This window comes from Zootermopsis nevadensis, unplaced genomic scaffold, assembly GCF_977971745.1.
Source record: "Zootermopsis nevadensis isolate Lab colony 2312 unplaced genomic scaffold, Znev_1.0 Znev_ptg000095l, whole genome shotgun sequence".
Taxonomy (NCBI): Eukaryota; Metazoa; Arthropoda; class Insecta; order Blattodea; family Termopsidae; genus Zootermopsis; species Zootermopsis nevadensis.
In genome coordinates this window covers 47,747-74,061 of record NW_028259226.1, presented here as the reverse complement: position 1 = coordinate 74,061, position 26,315 = coordinate 47,747, and the positions used below count along the sequence as shown (strand labels likewise).

The following is a 26,315-nucleotide window of genomic DNA, read 5'->3' as shown; positions in this document are numbered from 1 at the left end:
GTGTGGAGGCTGGCGGGAATTCTGTTTCAGGAGAAGGTTCACAGAAGCAGTAAATGTCTCCTCCACTTTTAATTTTGTGTAGTGAATTAATTTTAGTTAACATATTGTAAATTAGGAACGTAGAAAATTGAACGTAGTTAGAATGAAGTATAGTAGACATTTGCATGTAGGAATGTGTTGATTCATTTCCTGTCTAGAGGAAAGCAGCAAGGCTAGTTCACCTTACTCTCAGGGGAAATGCAGACGTAGTCATTAGGCAGTCAGCAGAAGGGAAAAGTTGACAAGGAAAGTTGAAGAGAGATCAAGAACAGAAGGGATGAAACTTCGAAGATAGCAGGAGGTCACGAGAGTCATCATGACCAAGGTGCAGCTCATCGGGCTACTTTTAACAGGTGAGCGCTGAGGAGATGAATCCACGTACAGTACGGGTGGATTAATAAATATTCAAGATTTACGTAATTAGAGTGTACTAAGGATAAAGTGAATTAGACTAAATTAAGAAGGTAATGTTTTAACTTAAGTGTGAAATTTATGTAGAACTTAGTGTTAGAAATAAATGTGATAGTCTTAGGGAACAAGCTGTAGCCTCATGGACGTATTATCATATTTGGTGAGCATGTTGAAGCTGACATCAGCATCCTTGGGAACTTGCCAAGCCACGCTACCACATGAGTAAGACTAAACCCAAACGAATCTATCCAAAGTAGAACGTTACAATTGGTTTGCAGCGGCGGGATTATTCATTACTTTGTTATAAACACTTTCGTTTGGAAACCAGGACTGAATACTAGATGAAGTGTTTAAGAAGCAAAGTCAAAATCTACACCAGCACAGTTCTCCTGAAATAAAGCACTCCACAGACTATAAAGTAAATATAATCTACAAAAACAAATAGATGTTCCACAGGATCTAACAAGCTGTTCCATCACTGTGTACTATCATAGTCACTGTTACCAATGCAACGATGAGCTGAATCACAGCCGCGACAGAATGCTAAATGCATGCTCGCATCTACTGTTTCACTGAGTAAGATCACATATAATTAAAAATAATAAAATGATTTTCAGAAACCCTTGAAACTAAACCATATATCTGCCACTTTCACAAATTCAGGTTTTTAATTTTAATTACACAAGAAAACATAACCACTATTACATGTTTTTATAATAGCTGACAATTTTTGGTTAAAGGTACAATTTGGCTGCACGCGACAGAGACAAGCGACCGAGACAGGCGACAGAGTTACGAGACCGAGACTGGTCGCTTCCTGTCTGCTCTCTGTACAATCGTATGAAGTACAATTACGAGCGCGAGACAAAGCACAGGAGACCGCTCTCGGACCAGTAGTGTCTCGCGACGGGCTCAGGCAGCACGTGTGTTGTTGAGTAAAATAATGGCAGAAATTAAATTTACTGGTGACCAAGATGAGCAATTGGTAGAATCAGTAGCAGAAAACCGACCACTGACCACCGACAGAAAGATCCTTCTTCACGTCTGGTTTTGAATATTGAACTCATAGGTTTTCTTTGTTTCTTTCGCAACAAATAACACAGCAACACATCATCTTCTTCTTCGAGTAACGTTTTTAGAAGCATTTTTGTACTCATTTTTTACAGAATATGTACACGTATGTCTCAACAAAACAAAGAAAACAAACACTTTGCCGCATGTCTCGGTCGTCACCTCAAAAGTGTGTGTCGACAAGCTGCGATGTGTCCGTCTGCCGTCTCTGTCGCCTGTCTCGGTCGCTTGTCTCTGTCGCGTGCAGCCAAAGTATACCTTAAGGCAGGGGTGACCAACCCGCGGGCCGCATGTGGCCCGCCATGAACATTTTATTATTATATTATCTACGTTTACATGTAAGAATAATAGTAAACACAATAATAATAACTCGTTATGTTTCAATTTTTCACTCCAAAAAAAGTCTATAGTGTATCTAAATCTAATATGGGGATATATAATTTTATATGTGGCCCGCGGAGTTATGATGCATTTCCAAAGTGGCCCGAAAGATCATTTGGGTTGGCCACCCCTGCCTTAAGGTAAATTATTGTGGCGTATACGGAGCTGATGCAACAGCGGCTATTCCATCATCTTACCCCACCCCAAATATTTTATGTACGCAATTTTGTAAAGCCGTTTAAAATAAACAAATATCTTGATTGATATTTGTTTTTAAAATGAATTGTTTCATAATAGATTATGGCTTTATTAATACTTTATGCTTTAATCGTTTATAGATTAAATTGCTGTACAAATGATTCCTGTTTAAATTCGCCAATAAGGTGTCGTGTCTTGGAGGACCGCACCCATACTAACCAATGAGATGTCTGCATTCTATGCCGCCAGAATTTCTATATATCCAATGCACAGCGTCATTTGGTTGCATTGTCAGTGTGTGTTAAGTACTTGGGTGCTGGAAACGCTTAACTATTAAAACTGTTTTTTGTTATCAGTCATCAAATTATCTATTACAACAATGGTGAGTTCTATATTTTGCTCATTTCAGATATTTTAAGGAATTTTTGTGATTGATTGAAATGGTTTTCACGAATGGATGTGCTACCTCTGTGAAATACGTTATTACGTATGATTAATAAAATATAAGTTCTGGCATCTAATTAATGCGAAAGTAATATGAATTTCTAATTTTGTGTAATACGTTTATCATATTATCTAAATTTAATTAATTTTGCTTCCACGTGGCGGTGGCTCGACAGAAAGTTCTGAAGTGTATGTATATTGTATTGTGCTTTCAAATGATGTTCAGTTAGACAAAGAATATGTGGTAATTTGGCACTTATCAATTCTTCAGTTTTTGGGGAAAGTCCTCTGATGTTCTGATGGAAAACCAGGAGATTTTCTTTCTGGGTGGTTTCTAAGTTTTTGGTTGAAAGGCCTCTAATGTTCTGATGATATAACATGAAATTTTCATTTTGATTGTGATCTAATTTTAGAACTGGCTTATTTACATTGACTTGGATATCTTTCAGGAATTTAGTGATACATTTGGGCCTTAACCTAAAAAAGGCCTAGGTCTTACACCAGTGATAACAGGAATCTTACCAGTATTTGGTTTGCTCCTAATCTCATTGGCAATGAGTTGCACAAGCTTCTCCTTACCCCTTGAGTTTAGGTGCAATCCATGTCTGGTGTGGTCATATTTATTCACAGATGGCACATCAATTAATCTAATGTGCGATCTGTCCGCATTCCAAAGCGCACGCTCAAGTCTCACATTTGCACTCCTAACCCACTTGCTCATATGAGGCCTGTCATGCCGCTCGAGAAGGCCAACATTAGTATGTAAGCTTTTCCTGGCAATGCTGTCCATATAATTTTCAATCTTGTAATTTCGGTCCATGTCAAGGCTATTTCCCGGTCCTCCCACTATAATTACATTATCATCCTTAGTGAAATCCTTGCTTAGTGTTTCTAGTTCCCCAACAACATTGCCAAGTGTAGCATTGGGTTTGAATATATTTGTAACCATATATTCATCCCCTAGGACTGATTGAAGACGTTCACATAGTCCCCTACCATGACTACTGCCTAAGAGCAGGACCTTCTTACATTTTTTATTCTTAACAATTTGTTTTGCATCTTTTTCCTTTAACTGAGCAGCACCTTAAGGTTCCGACACAGTCAAAGCCTCAAATTTGTTGCGCAGTTTAACAGTAAATTTTGAACCCTTACTGGAGCAAAGACTTTTGTTTCTGCGTTGCGATTTGGCCTTAAAATCAGTCCAAAGAGTGGACGAATAGTTACATTTAATATTAGAGCTGTTATCAGCTTTAAAACTAGCAATCTGATCATATGCCAAAGCCAACTCCCTCCGTAGATCCAAAATAGTTTTCTCCTGTTCCCTAACTAACCTGGCCTGGTTACACATCAAACAAAACCATGGCTTAGCTACATCTACATTATTAACAGTGATGTTGGCACATTCCCAGTGGAACCACCAATTACAGTTGTCACATAATATACCTTTACAGACTTCTTTCTGGCAGGAGCCACATTTACCTGATAACTCATTAGACCTATTCTTATCTTAAAACTTACTCAAGTTACAAAGGCTTAGACTAAAGAGAACTATTAATAACAGTGAACAGATTGGAGATGTGGATCTAACTTATGTCAAGTTATTATATCAGGAGCAGGTGGTAAGTCTTTACAAAGCAAGATTCTTCAAATTTAGTGAAATTTGGTGTGAGTATAAGTTCTATAAAAAACGTGTCATTGTAAAATTATAACTTAAGGGTTTGTGTTTCTTCTACAGCAAAACCCAGTACAAGACGACCCACCCCTATCATCATCACCACCACAAGACCATGCAAGTCCTCAGAAATGGGTTCTAGCATCATCTTCTGTTTTCAAAGCACAACAAGCACAAATACTACAAGACCTAAAAAATGAAAACGCAGTACTACAACAACAACGAGACCGAGTAAGTCCTCAGAAACGGGTTCTAGCATCGTCTTCTGTTTTCAAAGCGAGATTCTGCAATTTTAGTGAAATTTAGTGTCCGTGCATTAAAAAAATTCTTCTCTGTGTCTGTCTTGCACGCGCATGCACTTTAAACCTAACTTCTGAGCTTGAGCTTCTCACAAAATGTACTGTTTTCTGCAAAACATAAAAATTTGCTTCATATTGAGTTGCATTTCATGGATCCATAAGACAGTCAGATGACGATAGGATGTGGAAAAAGTCATAATAATACAATACATATTATAAAGTACAATTCGTACCATTATATAAATTTCACATAATACAAACTAAGGATTCACCTAAAGAAATGATAAGCTACAAATAGATCTACCCATTACACACAGAAGAAAATTTACCACTTATTTGTAAACAACATAAATTCATTGACAGAGTAAAAAGAATGCGTAAGTAAGTGTCTTTCTGACGCTGCCATAGCTATATATAGCTATAATCATGAAATCTGCCTCGCATTTTTATTTGACATTCTTTCATATCAAAGGCTGGAAGATGTCTCACTATTTTATGGACTGTGAATTGTGTAAATTCTTATGGCAACTATAATTCTGGCCAATCTCATCTCTTGGATGGCAAGAATGTCAATTTTATAATCATTTGTTACTTCAATTAATTGTTCCAGCGCCCCACTTCTATATAATGAAAGCAAATTACACGTTCCTAATCGGAGTTCCATGTTCTTGCTAGGTTGTCACATTTTTTGGGAATTCTCAACAGAATTGCTTTTTCCAAGGTGGGGGTCGTCAACCCCCAACCTGGAAATCCAGGTCCCCGAACTTACATCCCCCAGGCACTGGGTAGCTCATGAACCTCGGGAGCGCTGCTCCCCGCACTCCCAAGACGCGAGCCCCTGAGAGGGTGAATTTGGGTTATGTCTGTTTATTTGTGGTCGTGTGACTGACATTAAGTGAAATAGTTTTATTTGTGGATTGACATTAAACTAAATTAGGCTTTAGGAAAGCCACACACAAGAGCGTTTTATATTAAGAATTGTAAAATTGTGAATAATGTTATAAAAGGGGCTAGAAAGCAGCATTACAGGAGACTTATAGCAAAATCAGACGACGAAATAAAAACAAAGTGGAACGTAATAGAAAGGGAGACAGGAAAAATATACGAGGCGCGTCCCAAAAGTAAGTTTCCCATTCGTCCCACAGCTAGCAAACCTTATATTGCGCGAAGCGACTGTGCGTACGTGATAGAGCAATGACGTAGCATGGCGCATGCACTAACGGTACTTCCCGCGTTCTCACAGTAGCATCGTTGCAGCTGTTGAAGATGGAGATTCTTATTCCAGCTCCCGCCGACTGTGAAGTGCGGTCAGTGATAACGCTAGGCCGCACACAGCTCGACGGACAGCAAGTCTCCTGCAGGAGTTCAGCTGGGAGGTGTTTAATCATTCACCCTACAGCCCGGACCTCGCTCCCAGTGATTTCCATCTTTTCCTACACCTCAAGAAATTCCTGTCCGGTCAGCGTCAGCGTTTTGAGAATGACAGAGAGGCGGAGATGGTTGTCACACAGTGGTTCCAATCCCAGGCGGTAGACTTCTACGACACAGGTATTCAAAAGTTGGTCCCACGGTATGACCAATGTCTCAATTCCGGTGGCGAATATGTTGAAAAATAGCTGGACACTTGCTGTATCTGTTGCAATAAATATTTCCATGAAATTGTGTTTTGTTTCTGTAAACGGCCCCAGGGAAACTTACTTTGTGGACCAGCCTCGTATTTATCAGATCAGACGCCATCTCTTCTAATAAACAATGAAAAAGTAAAGGATCCTGGAAAAGTGGCTTAAGTTTTTGAATATCACTTCTGCCCAAACACTTTGTCACTAGTCGAACTTCACAGAGGCGACGGGCTTCAATTTGAGAAAAGAAAACTCCCGTAATATTTGGTACCTTTTCGATGACGTATCGACGGATGCCAAGTGGCGACTCTTGTGAACGCAATCGATAAAACAGATTCATCACTCTGACGATGCAGCAGTGTTGCCAAATGGGTATCTCATTTGATAAAAGCTGCGACCCACACAGTTGCCAAATTGGCGAAAGAATTTTTGTGCGCGTTGACGAAACCGCGTAGAAATGGATTAAAATTGACTTTCAAACTTTGAAGCTGTTAAGTTTGAAATGCAGTGAAATTTAAGCACTATGTGCGGATGGACGAATGCCCACATTCACAATACTATAAGTAATCAGCCGCGTTAACTGGTTACAGCAGTAAACCGACGTTTCGGGAACAAACTGTGTCCCAATCTTCAGGGTTCTGACGGGACTGGATCCTCGGAAGTCACCTGTGTAACTTCCTGCTCGGGACCAGTGCACGCAGTTGCACAGGCGACTTCCGAGGATCCAGTCACATCAGAACCCTGAAGATGGGGACAGAGCTTCCTCCCAAGAATCGCGAAGGTCCCGGCTAGCCTCCGAATAAAAGTGAAATGTAAAATTTTCTTCCGATGTTGCATTTACAGAGACAAAACTTGGAATCAATTGATGAGAGGGATGGGTAGAAATAACGCAGACTGTTCTATCTGATAGCAAAGGAGATTTGTTGCCTCATTAGGTTATTGCTCTTACATTTGAGCTATTATCTACATTTTAATTTTTAAAAACTCCGATCTAGTAATTCTGAATTCTGGATAATTCCATAACCAATCGTAGAATGTCAGACACTTCGACGCGTGTAGTCGACCTGCGCCAACTTGCCTGTCGATTAATTTCGACCAATGAAAAATGCTGAAGGCAGAAACAAAGCAAACGCTCGCTGCGTGAGAGCGATTCTGTTCTTTGTTTGCAATCTTTTTATCCTCTCATGTTCACATACAAAGTCGCGCAGTTGCGACAGTCACTGAGTTGAGTGACTGAGGAAAATCTGAGGCCAAGTAGTAGTTGGCGTGGCGGGCGGCCGACGCAGTAGGAGGTAACATAACGATAAGTCAACTGGAGTACAACAGCAGGCCTTCTTTTGCTAACCCTTTTTGTCAATGAACTTCGTTTTTCTCTGGCCTCTGCAGTGCGATAACTCACATGGAAAAATTAGCGAAGAATTAAACCAAAATGTGACAATTAAATCAGACAAACATCGACATAAACAAACATTGGCACGCTGTAAATAATGAAGCTTAAGTTACCAAAGGAACGAAATGATTGGTCAATTAAATGAAAGTGATCTTTTAATCCTAATTCTAGATCAGTCGGGTAGGTCATGGGTGTGGGTTATGCTATTCCGAATTGTTTACAACTAAAATACTTTTGTGTGGGCTCTACGTCGATTGGTTACTCTCAACATTACTCATAAGTGGACCTAATGGTACAGTCACGTGATTTTTCCCAGAGAAATTACTTTCTTTAATTTCGAAAAACTACGCTAGAGGTGGGAGAGTCGAATTTATGCAGATTGTTCGTCCTTGAAAGACTCCACATTCACGTAAAGAACTCGGAAGGCGTCCGGCATTTCCTTCACGAGCGAGAATGAGGCACGCAGGCATTCAACTGCGTATTTGCCCTTAAAAGACACGCACGGAGAGAGAAATTAGCAAATCAAAATGACCCGGGTCTGAATGTAAGCAAAAACTCGTCTAGAAAACCGGATTTTCCTCGGTTCTTCCGGGATAATTGCCGGATGTAGGCTGAGAAAGCGTTTTTTATGAACTGGATAATTTAAGAACTTCTTATTGTCAGAGACAAATATTATTCAAAGGTAAATAAATATCCCGTTCAGGGTGCTGGAGTGTCCCTAAGTGACGCATAAATCATCGATCAAGATACGTAATTGCAGATCTTGATCGCAGGGATCAAAATATTTGCACTTTCACTTTACAGCACCCGTGCCTGAAGAAATTTTCCAAGTTTCTGGCGGTGGTCGTCTTAATCGCTGGTTTGATTAACCAGGGAGTGGCGGTTTATGCTGCCGTTATGGATGGCCGCACGAACACCGCCGGCTTCATTCTAATGGCATCGGCGTATTATTCGGGGTAAGTGACAGGTAGTCTTAGGTTTCCGTGTTCATTGCTCGCACGCTCATTCTGTTCCTGTCTAAGCCTTGAACGATCTACGAGATTCTTTGCCGCGATGATCCTGCTTGTAATAAGCAGACTCCAGTTTAAAATATGAGGACAGGACCAAGGGATCTTTATCTGTTTTACTTTGGCCTGCCATTTTAAGCCGCTAATCTACTGCACAGAAATCGATGCTCGATTGATCTGTTTGGAAATTCCTTTGGTCACAATTAATTTGTAAGTACATAGCAATAATATAATAGCGTAATTTCGATTCACTCGCGTAACTTTAAGTCAACATTTAATTTCAGATGTGACGGGTATCGCTTTGTTGTAAGTTACGAAATGTAAACTGACTCGCCTTTGTTTTTATTTCCCACAGCTTTCACGCTTCTACATTTGCCTCAGTCGCCACGAGTGCTGCTGCTTCCAGTGGCCTTGTCCCAGGGTAAACATTGAAACGGTCCGCCTTTGGGTGAAGATTCTCATATATACAGTCGGCATTGCTGCCAACATAATTGGCACATGCCTCCACTGGATCGAGTCAACGCCCAACTTGTTCCCCGGTAAGATCGAGTCTTGAGCCAGACACAGCTCAAGAGTGCGACGACTAAGCCACGTCTTCACCGCCGTCAGAACCTCCAATGTCGCCAAAAATCTCATTTCAGGAATTGTACACTTTATTTTCGTAAATCGTGATTTTCCGAGGGGTGGCCCATGCAAGAGTAACCCCAAAACGCACGTTTTAACGGAGCCTCGTATTCGAAATTGCACTTAAAGAGCAGTTTCAGAGGCTTTTCATATTCCAATACATTTTAATTATTCTTCCTTGTTCTGGGCCCCGCAAGGAGTTTCCTCCCTTGTGGGTTCCTAACAAACATGTTTTGATTTATTTCTATTCGACGCGTGCTGTATGCCCCGTCCATCCCTCCATTCCAAAAGCAAAAACGTATTCCCCCTCCACTTTGATCCCTGTTACTTCATGCTGATTCGCATCAACTGAGTGAGATTTCGGGTTCTCACGGCGAGAAGCGTGAAGATGGCTTTGCCACCAGCAGCGCACTGAAGATGGAGGCAGGATTTACCACAGAAGAGTCTGTAATCTGATACCAAATTATCATGGTGCATAAACCCACAAGATAACCATTTGAAACCAAAAAACAAAGCGGGATCACTTTGGCTGATGGTCAAATTGTCTATTTTCTTCTTGGGGTGGGAGAGGGGGGAACTCGAGTTGAATTAAGGGGCAATGCGGGGAAGTAGAGGAGTTTCTTTACACAGAGTTGGAGGGAGGGAAGGCCGCTGAGTGGAGTCTGTTATTTCTACGCAAATATGAAGGCTGTTGTGTTTCAGAAATAAATGCTCTTCTAGAAAGTGGGAACCTAGAAACGTATTATTGAATTGACGTACGAGAATCCTCCTTGAGAAGCTGGTGGTGGCTCAGCTGGCTTAGACGCTATCTGCAATTTATTTGATCGAAGATTCCCTCTGGGGATTGTTCTCGGCCACGTTAAAACAGGCCCTGGTTCTTTAAATATACATAATGTATGGAAATAGTTTTTAAGCTTTTTATAATTTAAAATAATTACACGTTGAACGATGGATCTTGCAAAGTTGTGTCAGAATTACCATTTTTGAGCTTTCCACATCATTGAATAGTTATTTCAGATAATAAGAAAGATGGTAAAAGCTCTGATTGCAGTGACGTAACAGAAAGTGTTTGGAAGTTTCTTTAGTGATGATTCACCATGTAACATAAGAACCAGAAAATTATTTAAACATTTCTGATACATTTCATTACATTTACCATAAATCAGATGTAAATGCGGTACTTTCAGGTTAACTATAAAATATTTGTGCCAGTCTGGTTTTTAAACGTGACTTAATTATTAGGAAGTAAACTTTATCTTGTGTTTGCAGGCACCAACAGAGAAAACAACATTCTTCCATCCGGGCTGAAATGTAACATCAAAGTTAGCCACCGTGAAAGTATTTTTGGGTGCACTTTGTAAGTTGTAACTTAATTGTTTTGGTTGTATGCTCAAACGTGTTTGTCTTGTCAGTGCCTCCCTTCGTAAATAAGCTTCATCAGTTTCATTGGATGCTGCATTGTGCAGAAAAAATTATGTTCTCTTCACATTTGACGGTATTATGACATTTGTACCTCAATATTATTATTTAAACAAATAATTTAAAATAACTGCACTTGCAAACATCTGTAAATTATGCTGGAAGGAAAAAGAAGTTCCATTCGCATTGCCGACATTCTAAACTGTGATATATATTTATTTATTTATTTATCAAGCCAATATTTACGTAGGATTTGAATAGCAGATCTTTGGTCTCCTTCTTACGCAAGCAGAATTAAATCTTACGAGTGTTTAGGTACGTCAGTGCTAGTTGTCAAAACTATAGAGGACAATCCTAATGCAACTATAATGACTCAAAGGAACATAGTTTAGCTGTAGATACTTTCTCTTTTGGAGAACTGCGTGATGAGTCTGCTTGTATAATTCAAAAATATCTTTTGAAAAAATATTTCAAATATTCAGTGTGAAATAATGATAACAATTTTTTATACTTGTACGAGTAAGCGTGTGACGCTCCGTGACAGCATAGCTGTAAAGTTGTTGCTCCATATCATTACTGTATTGAAGTTAAAGTGTTAGAAAATTTAGCTTTGCAACTCGTCGTTGGATATTATATGGTTACGCCATTGTAAGTACGTGATTCTAAATGGAGGTCAGCAGCACATGAACTGATTCCAATATAGGGAAATAAATATTCACAATGGAAGTAAAGTTAATGGCATTGAAGAAATGTTATGCAAATGATGAGAAAAATTAACATGTTCCATATGGACTGCCCTAAGACTAGGATTGAAGCCAGGCCTCCAGAAACTAAGTCCCAAATTATAGCATAGTTTTGGTGCCCTTTAACTTGCTTTTTGATTAAATATGAGTTTTATCCTTTGTATATGAATTTAAATATTTGCATTTTGCGTGTAGAGTTTTCATTTTCGTCTCAGTGTCTCAACATATGTTTTCATCTTAACTAATCTGGAAACACTTGATTATAATCCTCATCAGCATCATTGATCCAGGCTTTTGAATTGTAGTATGCTGGTAATCACTCCTGCTTTACATGTGTGAGGTCCTGAATTTGCACTTCATCCAGGAGACAGACTATCAGGAATTTGCCAAAATACCACCTGAAAGTAGACCAGGACTTCATGTTCTAAGTCTTTAACCAATTCACTATTTGTACATAATCCATAATGTTTCATTTTTACATTAAATAATCTCTTTAGCTGATACCATTAAACATCTTACCTTGTGGCAGTTTTGTATGTGCAGAATAGATTAATGGATTTTGTAAACTTGCAAGTCTGCATTTTGTGTTGGTACATTGAAACATAATGTTCACTGTAATCGCTGAAGTTTGGCAGTTTTATGCAATTAGAAGCAGAATGGGTGATTTTGTGAGTGAAGATTTTTCTGTCATGCAGATTCAGCGAGCAGTTGGCAGTCGAATGGAAGTGAATCTGAAGCTTGAGCAGGATGGGATGGAGGGTGTTGATGAACATGAGTGGGTGAGTGTAGTGTTTCTGAACCTACTTAAGTAGCTATCGCAGAGAATTGCCACTTTGCTGCATCCAAAATCAGAGAGTTTGTTTGCCTCCAGTGGCACTGTTTGTATGACGTCAGTTTTCTTAATTTCTTTTATATCACATTTGGCTGTAATGTAATATTATTTCTTCCTTTCTGTATCTTCTTCCTTTTCTCCCTCTACTATTTATCCTTATCTTTTTATATGAATTTTCTGTAAGCAAGGAATTGATATGTAACTTCAGCTTTTGGGTGAGAGCCACATTGAATTTTGGAAAACATTTCAGTTGCCATTTTCAAGATGGCTGCGAGATGGGGCAAGGGCAAGTTCACGAGGCTGTATATAGGGAAGGCAGTGAGTGGTGATATAAATTTGATGGGGCTGGTTGGTGGAGTGGAGGAATGGGCTGCTGTCCAATGGGAGAGGAGCATGTGGTTGAGGAAAGGCGGCGTTGACATTTTGGAGCCGACATGGTTCTGGTAACCATGTGGGTGGGAAGGATTTGCAGGAATTGATGCTTGAAATTTTTCATATTATGCAGAATAGTCCCAATGGTCAGAATTGACAGAGAACTGATTTCTGAACCTCTCGCTGGGGGGGTGTTCCTTATAGTCTGATGCTGCTGAGCGTTATGTATATGACATGCGAGACAAGTGGTGACGTGATGACATATGAATACCCAGTGACAGATATGGAAACGAAGGTTTTAAATAGTGGACGGCGGATATAGAAAGCACTGGATTGGGAAGCAGAAAGATATTGAGGGCCTTCTGTAGAAGAGTGGAAGTACAGGGGTTCAGGAACAAAGAATTCAGAAGATAAATAATTTCTGTAGATTGAAACTGTAGTGATTGGGGAGTGTTAGCTTGTACTGACAACAGTTGTAACTGGATATATTTGAATTTTGTAAATTGGGCTTTGGAAAGAACAGTCCGTGTGATTGAAAGACAACTAGTGGAAAAGTTAATATGAATGAAAACAAACGAAATATGTTCTTTGTTTATTATCATATAAGTAAATTTAAAACTGTCAGTTTTAAAATGGAGGTGTACATAACAAGTATAGTCTGCAATATCAGGTCATCTTACTTTTTTCATAGAAGTGACTGTGGTCAGTTGTTGGTTGCTGAGTTTGCTTTTATGTCTGTGTATGCTGTAAATGTACTCATTAATTTGTGACTGTACGGTGAATTGTTTTTGGTTGGTGGGTTTGTTATAGAATTTAAGTGATAACTATGTTAAATTTTGGCCCGTGTCTCTTGTAATTGCCCTGAATAATTATTATGTGTGGCTGGTAAAATTTTTGTCTTTTTTACATTGTGAATGTTTTTGTTGTACGGTATTTAGCTTTGGGTATCTCTAGTTGGCTTCCGCCTGTGCCCTTTTATGAATTTGTAGATGTCAAGACTGAAGAGTCTGTAATTTATCATTTTATGAGCTTGATTCTCTTTGTAACAGTCGGGAGCTGCAGCTGTAGTGGTTGCAGGTCCCCCATCTGCAGTAACCGTGAGTCGTGGTTCTGGCAGAGCATCTATACTGGCAAGTTTTCGCACTCAAAACAGGTTACCTGTGTCAGTTCCTCCTCTGCAGGATGTGGAGGAAGAGGAGTCTCCCAGAACTCTTGGTTGGGGCTATGCACTGCTGAATTTAAAGAGGAATAGATCATCGTAAGTTGTGTTTGACCTTTGACCAGCAAACTTTGAACACTGGGTAAAGCAAACTATGAATATGTGTTGTAAGTCAATTTCAAAATTTCTAATGCTGCTGTGGGCTGTCACTGCCTATTCCCAAACTGACCCACTGCTAGCAAACTACTGAAGCCTGAAATAAACACATGTAGGGCTGCCCTTATGACTGAAGTTGAGAACATCTGATGCATTTGGATGTAATTTGGTATGGACGTTATGCAAGAGGCGACTACCCTAAAATTGTACCTTACAATTTCTTACGGTTGATGCTTTTAATTGGTACAAGAATAAGCTGTCTTTCTTAATTAGGACCATTGGTGTAATTATTTTAGTGAATCAGAATATGGGAAAATTTAAAGAAAGCTTAAATTTCAAAATTAAAAGACTCTGAAATTTGTTGACAGAGGAAGGAAAAACTAATTTATCATATTTTATAAATATGGTTACCATTTGATATTTAAGATATCCACCAAACTCTCATCCCAGACTCAAGGATTGCAGACTTTTTTTTAAAGAGGGATGTTATGTCAGTGCATTGTGAAAACGGGTACCTTAGAGTACAAGAAGATTTTTATTTGTGCCACACATGTAAGAGTGCGCGCAAGGAGTGGCTGTTTAGCAATCTCACCATTCTTGTTGAAACAGCAGAGAAAAAATTTAGCCTCCCTGCTTGAGACAGGTTGATGCTTTAAATGCTGACCGGACATTGTGAGCTCTTGAATAAGAGAAATTTTGAAATAATTAAGTACAAAACAATTTTGTTCACATGGAAGGACTTTTCTCTTTCGTTGCCACTTTATGTTCATATCTTTATACAACTTTTTCATGTTTTAAGATGTATAAAGTCTTCATTGTATAAGGTATCATGTAATTATGTTATATAATATACAGTGAAACCTCTATCCATCATTCCCGGAACTATCGTTTTCCCGGATGCATCGTCCGTTTTGTTCGGTCCCGAATACATCCCATATAAAATAATGTTACATTTTCCCGCTTCTATCGTTCCTCGAACTATCGTTTTATCGCATCGATCGTTCAAAAATCTTAGTCCCGCCCCACAATTTTCCCGCAATGATCGTTTCTGAGAATTTAAAATGCTGGGTTTTGAGATAAATTAATACCGAAAGACGCACAATGTTTTTGGAATACGCAGTAGCGGTAACCTGTTATGTCGCCCAACCAGCACAGATTCTTTTGGAATGAGGGGTGCTCATTGTCAGAAATTTTACGAGTTAAATTAGGGTGCACTCATATTTCGTTCCAGCGATGCCAGATGGCATGTGCAGTGTGAATTTCTTCACAAATGCTTTTATTACAAGTACAAAGGAAAGGCGGGCGGCACTTTTCATTCTTCTGATTCATCTCCTTTCCAGCGGTTCAGGGTCTTCTACAGCTACGTTTCGTTGAGTTCGGCAGTAATAGTATTTCCATTCTTCCTGTTATTGTCCGCAAAGGGGGTTGGAGTGGTGAGGAAGACGAAGACGACGAATGCGAGCCCGAAGCTTTGCCGAGTTTTGCCGAAGCACACGGTGCATTGGCAAAAGTGAAGACGTTCTTTTATGCGCGTAATATTAGTGAACGTGACGAGGAAAACATTTTGAACGTGGAAAGGGCTCTGTTTGGCCTAAAACGTGAAGTTTCGACAAACCAGTTGTCCATTAAAGACTTTTTTGGTAAAAAGAAGTAACTTTGAAAGAGAAACATTGTTTTTTTTAAAATTTTTAATGCTTTCCCGCATCTATCGTTTTCCCGCATTCATCGTTTTTATTTCCCACCCCCGCCGAAAACGATGCATCGAGGTTTCACTGTATTATCAGCAAAAATAATGAGCCTCATTACAGGAAATGTGACTTCTAACAGACCTGGTACTGCTCCAAGTGTTCTGAACAGAGTTATAATAATGAACAATACACGTAACGTAATGTGGTCCGCAACCCAAATGTCAAGTCCGAAACTGCAAGAAACTCTTATCACCCAGGGAGCAGCTTGCTAGAGGCGAAGGCGATGCTGCGTGCGTCTACGTATCTACGATGGTTTTTCATCAATACCATATGCGGACATATTCTCTACTGTCTGTAAGAACCATCCACCACAAACACCCCCACGTTGGAATTTGGGAACTACTGCCTCACAATAACATCGGACCAATTCATCAGTCTGCCTTCATATGGAGTTTCTGAACATTTTCTTTTTTCTTTTTCCATAACATCATTATTCTCCAGATCTAGTCCCTGCAAGTTACTGTTTTCAAGAATGAAACCCTCTTGAAGACATGTAAGTTCTATCAAGCACAGGAGGTGGCACATCAGGTCACAGGAATTCTTCCAGCAGTGACACAGTCACTCACTATTTTGAATGTGTGACCATGATAACTAGGAAGCTCACATGGGAAACAGTATATGAATTTTCTGACCATCTCCCACACACATATAAATACGCAGAAGGAAACGTACATTAAGGCACAAACATCACACAGATGAACGTCAATTCATGGACTAATACACGATATCTATATTTTCAATGTGTATTAAGAATACACAGAACACGTACAGTAATATTCACTCTTACCCAGCAGTGTTTGCCCAGCCAATCCTAAGACGTGGCATCATATGGGTTGTCTGTTCAACATGGTCCACTGTTACTTCAAAATACCACTTCTGGTACATTGAAGATCCTTTCACTCTTCCCACAAAGATGTTTGGTCTCCTCACACTGGAGGTACAAAAGGTTTCAATTATGTATCATAACCTTAACATAAAATTATCAATTATTAAACATTTTATAAGGAATTACATTTTATGTGGAATCATAAGTCTAACTTTTTGATCCATGGGATGTTGTTATTTTTTTATTTAGTGTTCTGTCTGACGACAGGTCCATATGAACAGGATCCTTCCATCCTTTTCTCGGACTGGGACCTGTTCATATACGTTCTTGGCAGATGATCCAGAAGTGGTTTGCCATTGCCTTCTTCTGTGTGTGAATGGAGTAATTGTTGGGATGCCACGGAGGAAAACTCCGTGTTGCCTAGACCACGGCCTTGCCCAACACAAGTTATAAATTCGGGCACCGCCGGGAGTCGAACCCGAGGTCCCAGGATTACAAGGCCAGCGTTCTAACCGCTAGACCACCGTGTATAGAAGCATATCTCTGTGTGTCCTTGTGCATGTGTCTCTGTATTTTTTCTGTGTGTACACACATTTGCATGCAAAATATTTCTTCACATAACATAACCTCTACACTGCCTTGTTGAAAAAACCCTCATATTTCTGGTTGGAGGAAATGGTGAAAAACCAACACAAAATCAAAGCACTGGCCTCCCAGGTTGGGCTTTGATAAGAGGCTGCTGATATAACATTTAGTGACTAAATTAAACAATTACAACACATTTATATAATCAAACGAAATTGTGACTGACCTTGCAACACGGTCCACCAGTTGTGTCTGCAATAGCAGATTCTTGCCAGGAAGCAGGAAGTCGCAGATATTGTTCTGTGAACTCCTGACTGCAACACCGTTGCCAACACATAGTGAACACAATACGTCGAGAACCTTGGGGTCTCGGCCATGCTTCTCCAGCAGAGAAATGATGACTTTAATGTGCTCATCCTGAAATAAATGCAATATACTTTCAAATAGTACATGTAATAATATAAAAACATATCTATTCTTTGTCATTGTGGTGAGAAATATACATAACTACAATTACAGTGAAAAATTCTTATATTGAATTTCACGCTTCAAAAAGAGTAAGTTGGAGAGAAAACGGAGAAAGCGAAATCGGTCCAGACAAAGATATAACTGACACTGCTGTTTTACCCATAGGGCAGTTCAACATTAATTTGCAGAGAAAAGTGACAAGATATAAAAATGCTCACATCCATCAAGCTCTACCAAGAAAATAACATAATTGTCAAATTTGCAAAGTTAAGCCACAATGTGCTTCAAAAGTACATTCAAAAAACAATTAAAATTTAAGGTTTAAATGCGTCATGTTTGTGTTTTATAATCAAAATATATAATATAATTCAGGTCTATACACAAACAACAACAGAGCACATACTATAATAATGTACAAAACGGATGAATAAATTTAAAGACTTGCATTGTATTATAAAGTAGTTTTAAAGGAAAAACCTGAAGATGATGCTTCGCATCGAAACATGTAGTAAATGAAGGCGCATTATTGTAACATCGTTGTAACGATGAATAGCGCAAATTTTAAATTTTAACATCTGTAAATAAAGTTTGTGTATAGACCTGAATTATATTATATATTTTAATTAAAATTTGTTAATGGCTTAATAAATAGGTGATTTAAGTTTTACATCCTGTAATTCTTAAACAGAAAAGTATGAAGGAAAGAGCATGAATGTTTATTTTCACCAGAACAGAGATGAATATATGGCAAATCCAGGAACTTAAAAATACCATAACACTTACAGAAATGGCAGGACAGTATGAAAATCCCCTTAAACCTACATAAGTTGCTATTATCTGACTTGTACAGGGATCCATACTTGACGCACTCCTCTCCTTTCACCGACAAGTTTTTGCATATGATGCTAATGTTGTACGGAGTACAACGCTTCAATGAATGCTATTTACATTAACTACTTCCGTACGACAAGGACTTACTGCATTAGCCTACTGACTATCTGTGCATTCTCAGTTCACAAGCAAAGCTTACCCTCATCATGTTCAGAGCTTCAGAGGAATCAATCAGCACACAGTGCAGTACATCCAGCATCCCGGTGCCTTCCCCAGAAGCCTGTGAGCCCAATCTACCGAATAACCAGTTCAATCTGTTTGTGTCGGCAAACTGGGTACAATTAGTGTGATTCCCCTTGATGATTGCAGCTGCACAAAGCAATAACAAATGTCAGTGTGTTAGCTTACCACTTTGCGCACATAATGCATACCGAATCGGAGTGAATGTGTACGCCAACATTTTATTTGTAAGACACGTAATGCAGTTTGTAGTTCTACATTGGTTTTGCACTCTTAATATACTTATTCTTGTAGTTACAGGCACTGATATTCTGTGTGGTGAAAAATATTACGTTGTTTTTATTTGTTTATTTATCTTTAACATATGAATATTGTGATTTGCATCTCACTCTTTAAAACACTCATTTTTTGAACGGTCTTATTATCTAAATCTTATTTAAATTATGAGAAACCAATCACAAAATGGCCTTACCAAATCATCAAGATGCCAAATGTGGCATCTGATACTCGAAGACAAAATCAAGTCAGTCAGTGCTGTAAAAGCACCCTAAAATCTGTTGCCAGATAAATGGAGCACAAAAATGATGCAATAGTGAATTCAAATGAAAATACATGAATATGCTGTGTAAGCAGCTGTTCAGTCATCAAACTACTGGAACACATATTTTCATTATTAATGCTAATACAAAATCAGACCTCCCGCATCTAAGAACACTTCTACAAATACATAAACAGAATAAGAATAACTGTTATTACATAATAAAAATTCAATAAATTAAGAATACAATGTGCATGTGTTCAGGTAATATTATGAACTGTTATAATAATATTCATGATGACTCACCGAGCAACTGATACAAGTAGCCGGATATAACATCCCAGTTTTGGCCTGCTTCATCACCTGTCAGAGACACTAGGAAACCTTGAGAGGTTATGACATTAATTTTGTCTATGGCTTCTAGAATTAGATCGAGTATTCCTTCCTCCTGGAACAGATCCTGCCGATTCCTTAGGGCACGGAGACGATTCTGTTTCTCTTCATGTTCTTGAATTTTGAATATAAAAACCTTTATAAAATTCAAAGTATGAATTATGCAATTATACTTTAGTCCACTTTTAAATTTAAAGCTCCTCATAGTGCAATATGTTAACAATAATATATATTAATAATCATTAAGTATTAATAGCGCTTTTAAATTCTTTATTATTAAATAATTCCAATCTCCTCTTCTTCAAAATTGTATAGCAATGTGTTGTGTTTCTGTATCCAACTGGATATGAACAAAGCACGAAAATAAATTACTGATATAAAATAACCAAACCTTAATTCACCAACCTCCAACTCTCAGAAGTATTTATGTAGAAAAACAATGCAACAAAATTCCCACTGATTTTATATGAAATTATGTACTATCATGTGTCCCGCGCCGTAGCCGCGCGATCAGAGGCATCGTGCTTCGGACCGGCGATACGGAATGCGCGCTGGTTCGAGTCTCGGGGGAGAAGAAATTTTCTTGTGAGCTTTCGACCAGCGTATGGGACCGGTGCCAACCCAGCATCCTGAGGAAATTGGTGAGCTACAATGAGTAGCGTAATCTGGTCAGGAAAGCTAGCAATGGCTGGGGGTTCGTCATGCTGACCACACGTCACCCTATATCTGGTTGGATGATCGTTCACCTCTGCTTAGGCATGTGAACGTGAGGCCAGCAGTCAAGTTAGTCGGCTTTGGCTCTCTGGAGCTGTTAAGCCACGGATTTATTATTATGTACTATCATGTTCTTGTACCTGTAAAATACAAAGTGGATAGAACTATTAACAATAAACTTTAATTACCCATTTCTTCTCCAGGCTCAGCAAAATAGTTAATCAAGTCTTCAAGGCACATCACCATTTCACCTAGATTCACAGACTGGAAGAACAAGGACGCACGTCTGTAAACCTGCAGAGCTTCCAGGCCCCTGGAACAAAAGCACGACAGCTACAATAGGAAGCCATAGACTGGAAATCCACACACCAATTTTTTTATTTTGAAAATTCCACAGGTAAGAACAAATGTAAGACATCAATGACTTAGATGTAAATTAAATTTAAAAACACTGAAAATGACATGCGTCAGTCTGTCTGCCTGCCTGTCTATGCACGTATTTACATTTGAATATCATCACATGCACGAGTGTGCATGTCTCTCTCTCTCTGTGAACGCGCAAGCGTGCGTATGTATTGCTCAGTATTTTTGCAGACCCACACAGGGCAGAGAAAAAGAAGTTGCGGGGAATCAGAATGAAATTTGTACTGTTGTTATGAGTCTAAACAGTTCTCAGAAACAAGTGGCCATTGCAAACTAATTCTCAAAACAATGTATCTTATGTAAAATAATGTAATGAAATTAGTGAAGTTCTGTGAATGCAGTTTTATTTTATTTGTTTAGTGTTCTGTCTGACGACAGGTCCATATGAACAGGATCCTTCCATCCTTTTCTCGGACTGGGACCTGTTCATATACGTTCTTGGCAGATGATCCAGAAGTGGTTTGCCATTGCCTTCTTCTGTGTGTGATTGTTGGGATGCCACGGAGGAAAACTCCGTGTTGCCTAGACCACGGCCTTGCCCAACACAAGTTATAAATTCGGGCACCGCCGGGAATCGAACCCGAGACCCCAGGATTACAAGGCCAGCTTTCTAACCGCTAGACCACCGTGGCGGAGTTGTGAATGCAGTAAGAAATATTTTTGAGTATCCATGTATTTTGATTATTCATGCATCTTATCTTCATTAGCCTGGAGAATCAGAAGTTTACCACAGCAAATTAATGCTTGTACATTTTTAAATTTCCTTTCAAATTTTTATAAATAATTATTGATCGAATAAAGATGACATTAATTCAGACATTTATGTACAATATAAGTTCAGACTATCCTATAAAAAATTAAATATGAAATACGGCCCTTTGGTCTCATTTTAATTAAGTTCTTTATTATTAGTGTGCTGCTTCAACATCCAAAAGGCCTATTACAGATACAGCACAATAATAAATACAAGAAGGTAACAACATATAGATTATACGATTAAATATAATTTTAAAGCTATCTCAAAGCTACAATTAACTTTTATCATACACGAATACAGAATTTAAATGTTGCATTATCAGATTACTGGCTTGATGATTCAGCAATGATCGTACTACTGCAATGCACGGCCAAATGAATTGTGCGTAAGCCATGATGCAAGGACAATAAAGGTTAAAACTCTCCCTCACTCATTCATTTTCCTTGTTGCAGTACATCAGAAGACACATACGTGATGAAGTCGGTGAAGAGAGAACCGCACTTCCGAATCACACGGGCCATTCTAGACTCTTCTTCTTGACTACGGCTGAAGTCTAAACCATCATCCATCTTTCCTTCCTCATGGAGTACAGCTTGCTTTTCCTCAACTTTACCAACTCCTTTCTTTTTTTGTCTCGTATGACTGAAAGAAAGAAAGTGCAGTATTGGAATAAATATTTTATAAAAATTAATTTATCATAGTGTGAATGCTAGGCTGTGACAGAATCTGCTATAAATATTTTACAGCTTATTTTCATTTATTTTATTAAACTTCATAATAGTGCAATGATTCTACGGTGTCCTTAACAAGATTTTTTCTTTGAAGAAACATTTTAAATTTTGCTTCTGAACAGTTTCAGTAAGACAGTATTTGGTTTCTCCATAACTGCATGTTACAATGCCACATTATTATTCATTGTGCAATGACTGTCAGGTAAAACTACAACTCTCTTTGTCAACACTTATTTAATATAATATAATAATTTCAAATTCTTATGTTACAAATCTGGTAACTTGAAAAGTAAACACCTTACTTTCCACCATATCTATTATGACCCAATTTAGTTGACGGACAATACGTATACAGACCTTGTACGAGAGCCACAGCCCTGATTCTGAGTGCTGCACAATGACAGTACTGTCACCATATTGATGATCGGAGCTCCGATCACTTCTAGATCCTTTTCTTCCAGGACCACTTTTAGGTCATCCTTCTCTTGTCGCAAACAGAAAGTGGACGTGGCAAGTGCAGCATCATCTCTGCGTGCAAAAATGTTACATGCATTTTTCCAATATACAGATGAATATACTCTCATCCTAACTTTCAAAGCAAAAGCTATTAACACCAGTTGCCCAGCTGTTCTGTTCAAGAGCGTACGATATTACAATACGTGTAAACTCATTAAAATCATTTGTTTTCTAATTGAGAGAAATTGGAGAAAAAACTGTAAGTCATAAACCTATAATAGTAAGGATATTTTATACTTGAGTTGTAGTAAATCTTTGCAAGACTGTTTACTCTTGGGGTCCTTCTAGTTAATATTATAGGGTTTATAATTACTGATGGGTCAGGCATTGTATATAATGCATGTAGGCCTCAATCTCATGTAATGTAGAAATGAAACTGCTTCAGATTCTGAGGAACAAAAACTAAAACATCATTACCACCTCTGCCCAAGTTCTGTTTATATGAGCATATGCACAGAACGACTGTAAAGTCATGCAACCCATTCCTGACACACATTCTATTCTAAAAAAAATAAATTAAGCTGAAATCAGAAAACAAACAAAAATACATTTTATATTATATGTTGCTAATGTCCATTGTGTTCGGTGATGCACGCACTCAAGCTTTTGCTCAAATTTAATGAACTGCAGTGTAGAGTTCCTGTTACAGAAAAAACAGTTCACCAAACAAGAAATTGTCAATTTCTTCGGCACAGGAAAATCTGGAAATCTAATCATAAACTCATGCTGGCCATTTTTAGTAAGAACGAAATGGTCGAACACTTTTTTGCAACTCTGAAGAAATTATCCTTGCACTTCAACTGCTGTAAGGCGACTTACGGACTAGTGCGAGGAGGTTAAAACATGACATGCCATGTGTGGGCCTTGTACACTCACAGCAGTATTGTGTTTTTATTAATCCAGTTAAATTGTATTGAACTGCAACCATCAGCAAATATTTTAATATGGGTTATGTGACTTCTCAGTTGCCAGCCATCTCTACTGGCAGTAGAATCCAATGGTTCAACACAACTAATGCAAATGTCAACCACTGGATACAACCCTGAGCCAGTTCCACCAACTTCACAACCTATTTCTGTAAAATCCATACTTCTCTTATTCTATGGTTATGCTATTTATCTTCCATAGTTAACATACTTTCTTACTAGGTAGAGCTCATTGTTCTCATTAACTCCCAAGTATCGAACAGTAGTGAGGTGGCGGATCCTCATCGGATGATACCAGTTCATGAAGCCGCCTGCCCATTTGGTTCTTGCCAATTCCAGTCGCCACAGCGACACTGCCACCCTCATAAACAACAATGCTGAAAAAATTAACAATTAATTGCATACAACAGATCGCCATGGCTGTGCGTTCTATGATATGGACCATTCAGAATGGAATCACAGTTTTCAATTCAGGTTGAAGCATGTTTCTAAGTACATAACACAAAAAAACAAAACAATTTCTGTGTTCATTTCCACGTGCGTCTGCCAACGGAGTAACTATCACGTGGCCACTCTCTGTCTTCATACCCCAGGTTTCTGTTACAGACTTGTACCACGACTGGCTACACAGAATTACCATACCAGCTGTTTAAAAATTTAAATTTACCATCACAAACCTAACACTTTGGACATGAAGGGTAAATCCCGTTTTCCTAAATAATCAATTTCTAACACAATTAGAATGAAAAAATTTAATTATAAAAATTAAAAATATTCCAGTGAGATCTGATAATTTCAAGATGAGTATGAAGATGGTTGTTTCTTGGATATAGCACCATGTAATATCGTGTATATCAACCAACATTTCAGAGGAGCTTATTGCCTGCATCATCACTCTGATGACGGAGATGGTAAGCTCCTCCGAAACACAAGTCTATACCTGCAAGACTACACGACGCCACATCCCAGCAGATAGCCATCTTCTTTAAAAACAATCCCTTTCTAAACATATAAAGGACCATACCTCATAACTGTATTTCATCCCTTCCAATAACACAAATCTTACTTTTGTCCAGGTTGGATCGGTCCAAGTAGATGGAATGGTGAGGCATTCATCACCCCCCATGGAAGAACCTTAACACATAACCACCAAAGACATAACCTGAAATATGAATGTGCATTGTCTCAGTTACGCATCTTGCTTCAGATAGCACTAAACCATTCAGTTTCCGTTAACAAATACAACCTATAATAATATCATCTAAATGTATATGCTGAGCAGTCAGTTTTGTGTAACTACATGCATGCATCCCCCCCCCCCACACACACACACACACATACATATATAACAGTTGTCATGTCCACAATATAATACAACTATATTTTAATGGAGGTTCATAATATCATAAAGCAGAATCTCTTCAAGTTAAGAATCAGACTTCAAAGTTATTTTTGGCATTGATCTACTGAGGTAACAACTTCTATATTGTCATTGAAATCACATTTACCAACTTAAATGAAGTGATCAATTTGAAGTATAAAATTTAAAACTGCCAGTAAAATGAAGCATTTGTTGCAACTATAGATTTGAAAGGGACAATGTTTTTTTTTTTGGGTTGTGACATCAAGAAGACTCATAGGAAGACACCAAATTTCAAAGACAGTATGTTTCTCCAAATCCACAGAGCACCACAACTTGGAAGAACAACACCATCATCTTCTATCTATACTTTATAGTATGCCTGATTATAATTACTCTCTAGTGAGCTGAAGTGCTGTATACATACCTACATACTTCATCCTGCTGATACCAGTTCCATACGGTTGCACAGACCAGTGAGACACGTGAAAAGATGCGTTCACCACAGACAGGTCATTTTCTTTAGCTGTTCGCTTTAAAATGGCAAGAATGAGACAATTACAGGTTTTATTCCAACATTACGGCCAGGTTTTAAACCAGGTGTGGGAATATCCAACTTACCATCTTACTTCCCTCTAAAAGCATCTTTCAAACAAATGTTTTGCTCCTTCTACCAACTTCTTCCACTTCCCAACCAGTATCTCAACTTGTAATTGTAGCTCTGCTGCAAAGTTTCGGTCAGCATTGTTCAGCAGTTTCTGTGTTGTTATCATTTGGCTGCAGTGTTTCAATATCATCTTGGAGAGCCTGTATAAAATTTATACAGACTCCACTGTATTTTCTGTTTTTGTCTTACTATTCTGTTATAAAATTCACAGCTACAATAATTAATTTATAAGGGTGTAGGATAGAAATCACCAACATTCTTCTCTCTGTAATTCAGCCTCTTCCTTCAGAAACAGAAACTTGTTCAACTGATCGTAAATTTGATTATTCTTATGAGAGTTGAAGACTCATCACTGTGATCACAAAATCCTGTTATATATTCTGAGTCACTTCAAAACAGAAGTCATTTAAAGAAATAAATATCAATATAATTACTCCTTTATGCCACCACATGTTCTTGTACTTGTGTCGAAAGTTTTGAAGTGCATGTATATTGCATGAAATGACATGTTCGAAATAGTTCTTACTTTAAGTCCTCCACACAAGGGAAAGATAACACACATAAATTCAACAAATGCTCAAATAACGTCACATTAACTTGCACGACCTCGCAATATATGACAGAAGAAATGCAGTGGACAGAAACGACACACAACAGTTACGCCATTTTCTCGTCCGCAGGGATGGCAACATCTGAAAAGCAGCGGACACATCCCGCCATTGCGGGAGAATGAGGGATATTCGATTATCATTCTTT

General features: G+C 38.5%; 2 protein-coding genes and 1 long non-coding RNA gene across 13 annotated transcripts; 2 read left to right on the top strand and 1 right to left on the bottom strand.

Annotated features, from left to right (window-relative positions):
• The first annotated feature begins 293 nt into the window (after positions 1 to 293).
• LOC147870821 (uncharacterized) lies at positions 294 to 12,057 on the top strand. Of its 4 annotated transcripts, XM_087341881.1 has the most exons (6): positions 2,274 to 2,482; positions 4,280 to 4,447; positions 8,329 to 8,480; positions 8,887 to 9,070; positions 10,425 to 10,512; positions 12,013 to 12,057. In XM_087341881.1, exons 1-4 carry the CDS (start codon positions 2,480 to 2,482, stop codon positions 8,954 to 8,956), a joined length of 393 nt encoding a protein of 130 aa, XP_087198007.1. In that variant the 5' UTR covers positions 2,274 to 2,479; the 3' UTR covers positions 8,957 to 9,070; positions 10,425 to 10,512; positions 12,013 to 12,057. The 4 variants fall into 4 exon arrangements, with proteins under 4 accessions (XP_087198008.1, XP_087198009.1, XP_087198007.1 ...); XM_087341882.1 differs by lacking the exons at positions 2,274 to 2,482; positions 12,013 to 12,057 and adding an exon at positions 294 to 392 and having other exon boundaries at positions 10,425 to 10,592; XM_087341880.1 differs by lacking the exon at positions 12,013 to 12,057 and having other exon boundaries at positions 10,425 to 10,592.
• Positions 10,785 to 26,229, bottom strand: LOC147870819 (ryanodine receptor-like). Of its 8 annotated transcripts, none has more exons than XM_087341867.1 (12): positions 25,994 to 26,229; positions 25,514 to 25,699; positions 25,320 to 25,425; positions 23,744 to 23,909; positions 22,448 to 22,618; positions 21,831 to 22,001; positions 20,368 to 20,492; positions 19,379 to 19,579; positions 18,494 to 18,663; positions 17,222 to 17,412; positions 16,372 to 16,515; positions 10,785 to 11,715 (listed from the first exon to the last, which is right to left on the bottom strand). In XM_087341867.1, the coding sequence occupies exons 2-12, from the start codon at positions 25,535 to 25,537 to the stop codon at positions 11,634 to 11,636; spliced, it is 1,551 nt and encodes a 516-aa protein (XP_087197993.1). In that variant the 5' UTR covers positions 25,538 to 25,699; positions 25,994 to 26,229; the 3' UTR covers positions 10,785 to 11,633. The 8 variants fall into 8 exon arrangements, with proteins under 8 accessions (XP_087197993.1, XP_087197994.1, XP_087197992.1 ...); XM_087341868.1 differs by having other exon boundaries at positions 26,086 to 26,229; XM_087341866.1 differs by lacking the exon at positions 25,994 to 26,229 and having other exon boundaries at positions 25,514 to 25,987.
• On the top strand, positions 20,935 to 22,109 carry LOC147870820 (uncharacterized). Its single transcript, XR_015533150.1, has 2 exons — positions 20,935 to 21,249; positions 21,812 to 22,109. It is a non-coding gene; the product is annotated as an uncharacterized LOC147870820 (long non-coding RNA).
• Positions 26,230 to 26,315: the final 86 nt, after the last annotated feature.

Coding starts and splice junctions, on each gene's coding strand:
- LOC147870821 (XM_087341881.1), top strand. Junction 4,448..8,328: donor TACAACAACAACGAGACCGA/GTAAGTCCTCAG, acceptor TTCACTTTACAG/CACCCGTGCCTGAAGAAATT. Junction 8,481..8,886: donor GCATCGGCGTATTATTCGGG/GTAAGTGACAGG, acceptor TATTTCCCACAG/CTTTCACGCTTCTACATTTG.
- LOC147870819 (XM_087341867.1), bottom strand. CDS start 25,537: ATGCTTTTAGAGGGAAGTAAGATG. Junction 22,002..22,447: donor GGCTGTGGCTCTCGTACAAG/GTCTGTATACGT, acceptor TCTTTCTTTCAG/TCATACGAGACAAAAAAAGA. Junction 18,664..19,378: donor CTACTTGTATCAGTTGCTCG/GTGAGTCATCAT, acceptor TGCTTTGTGCAG/CTGCAATCATCAAGGGGAAT.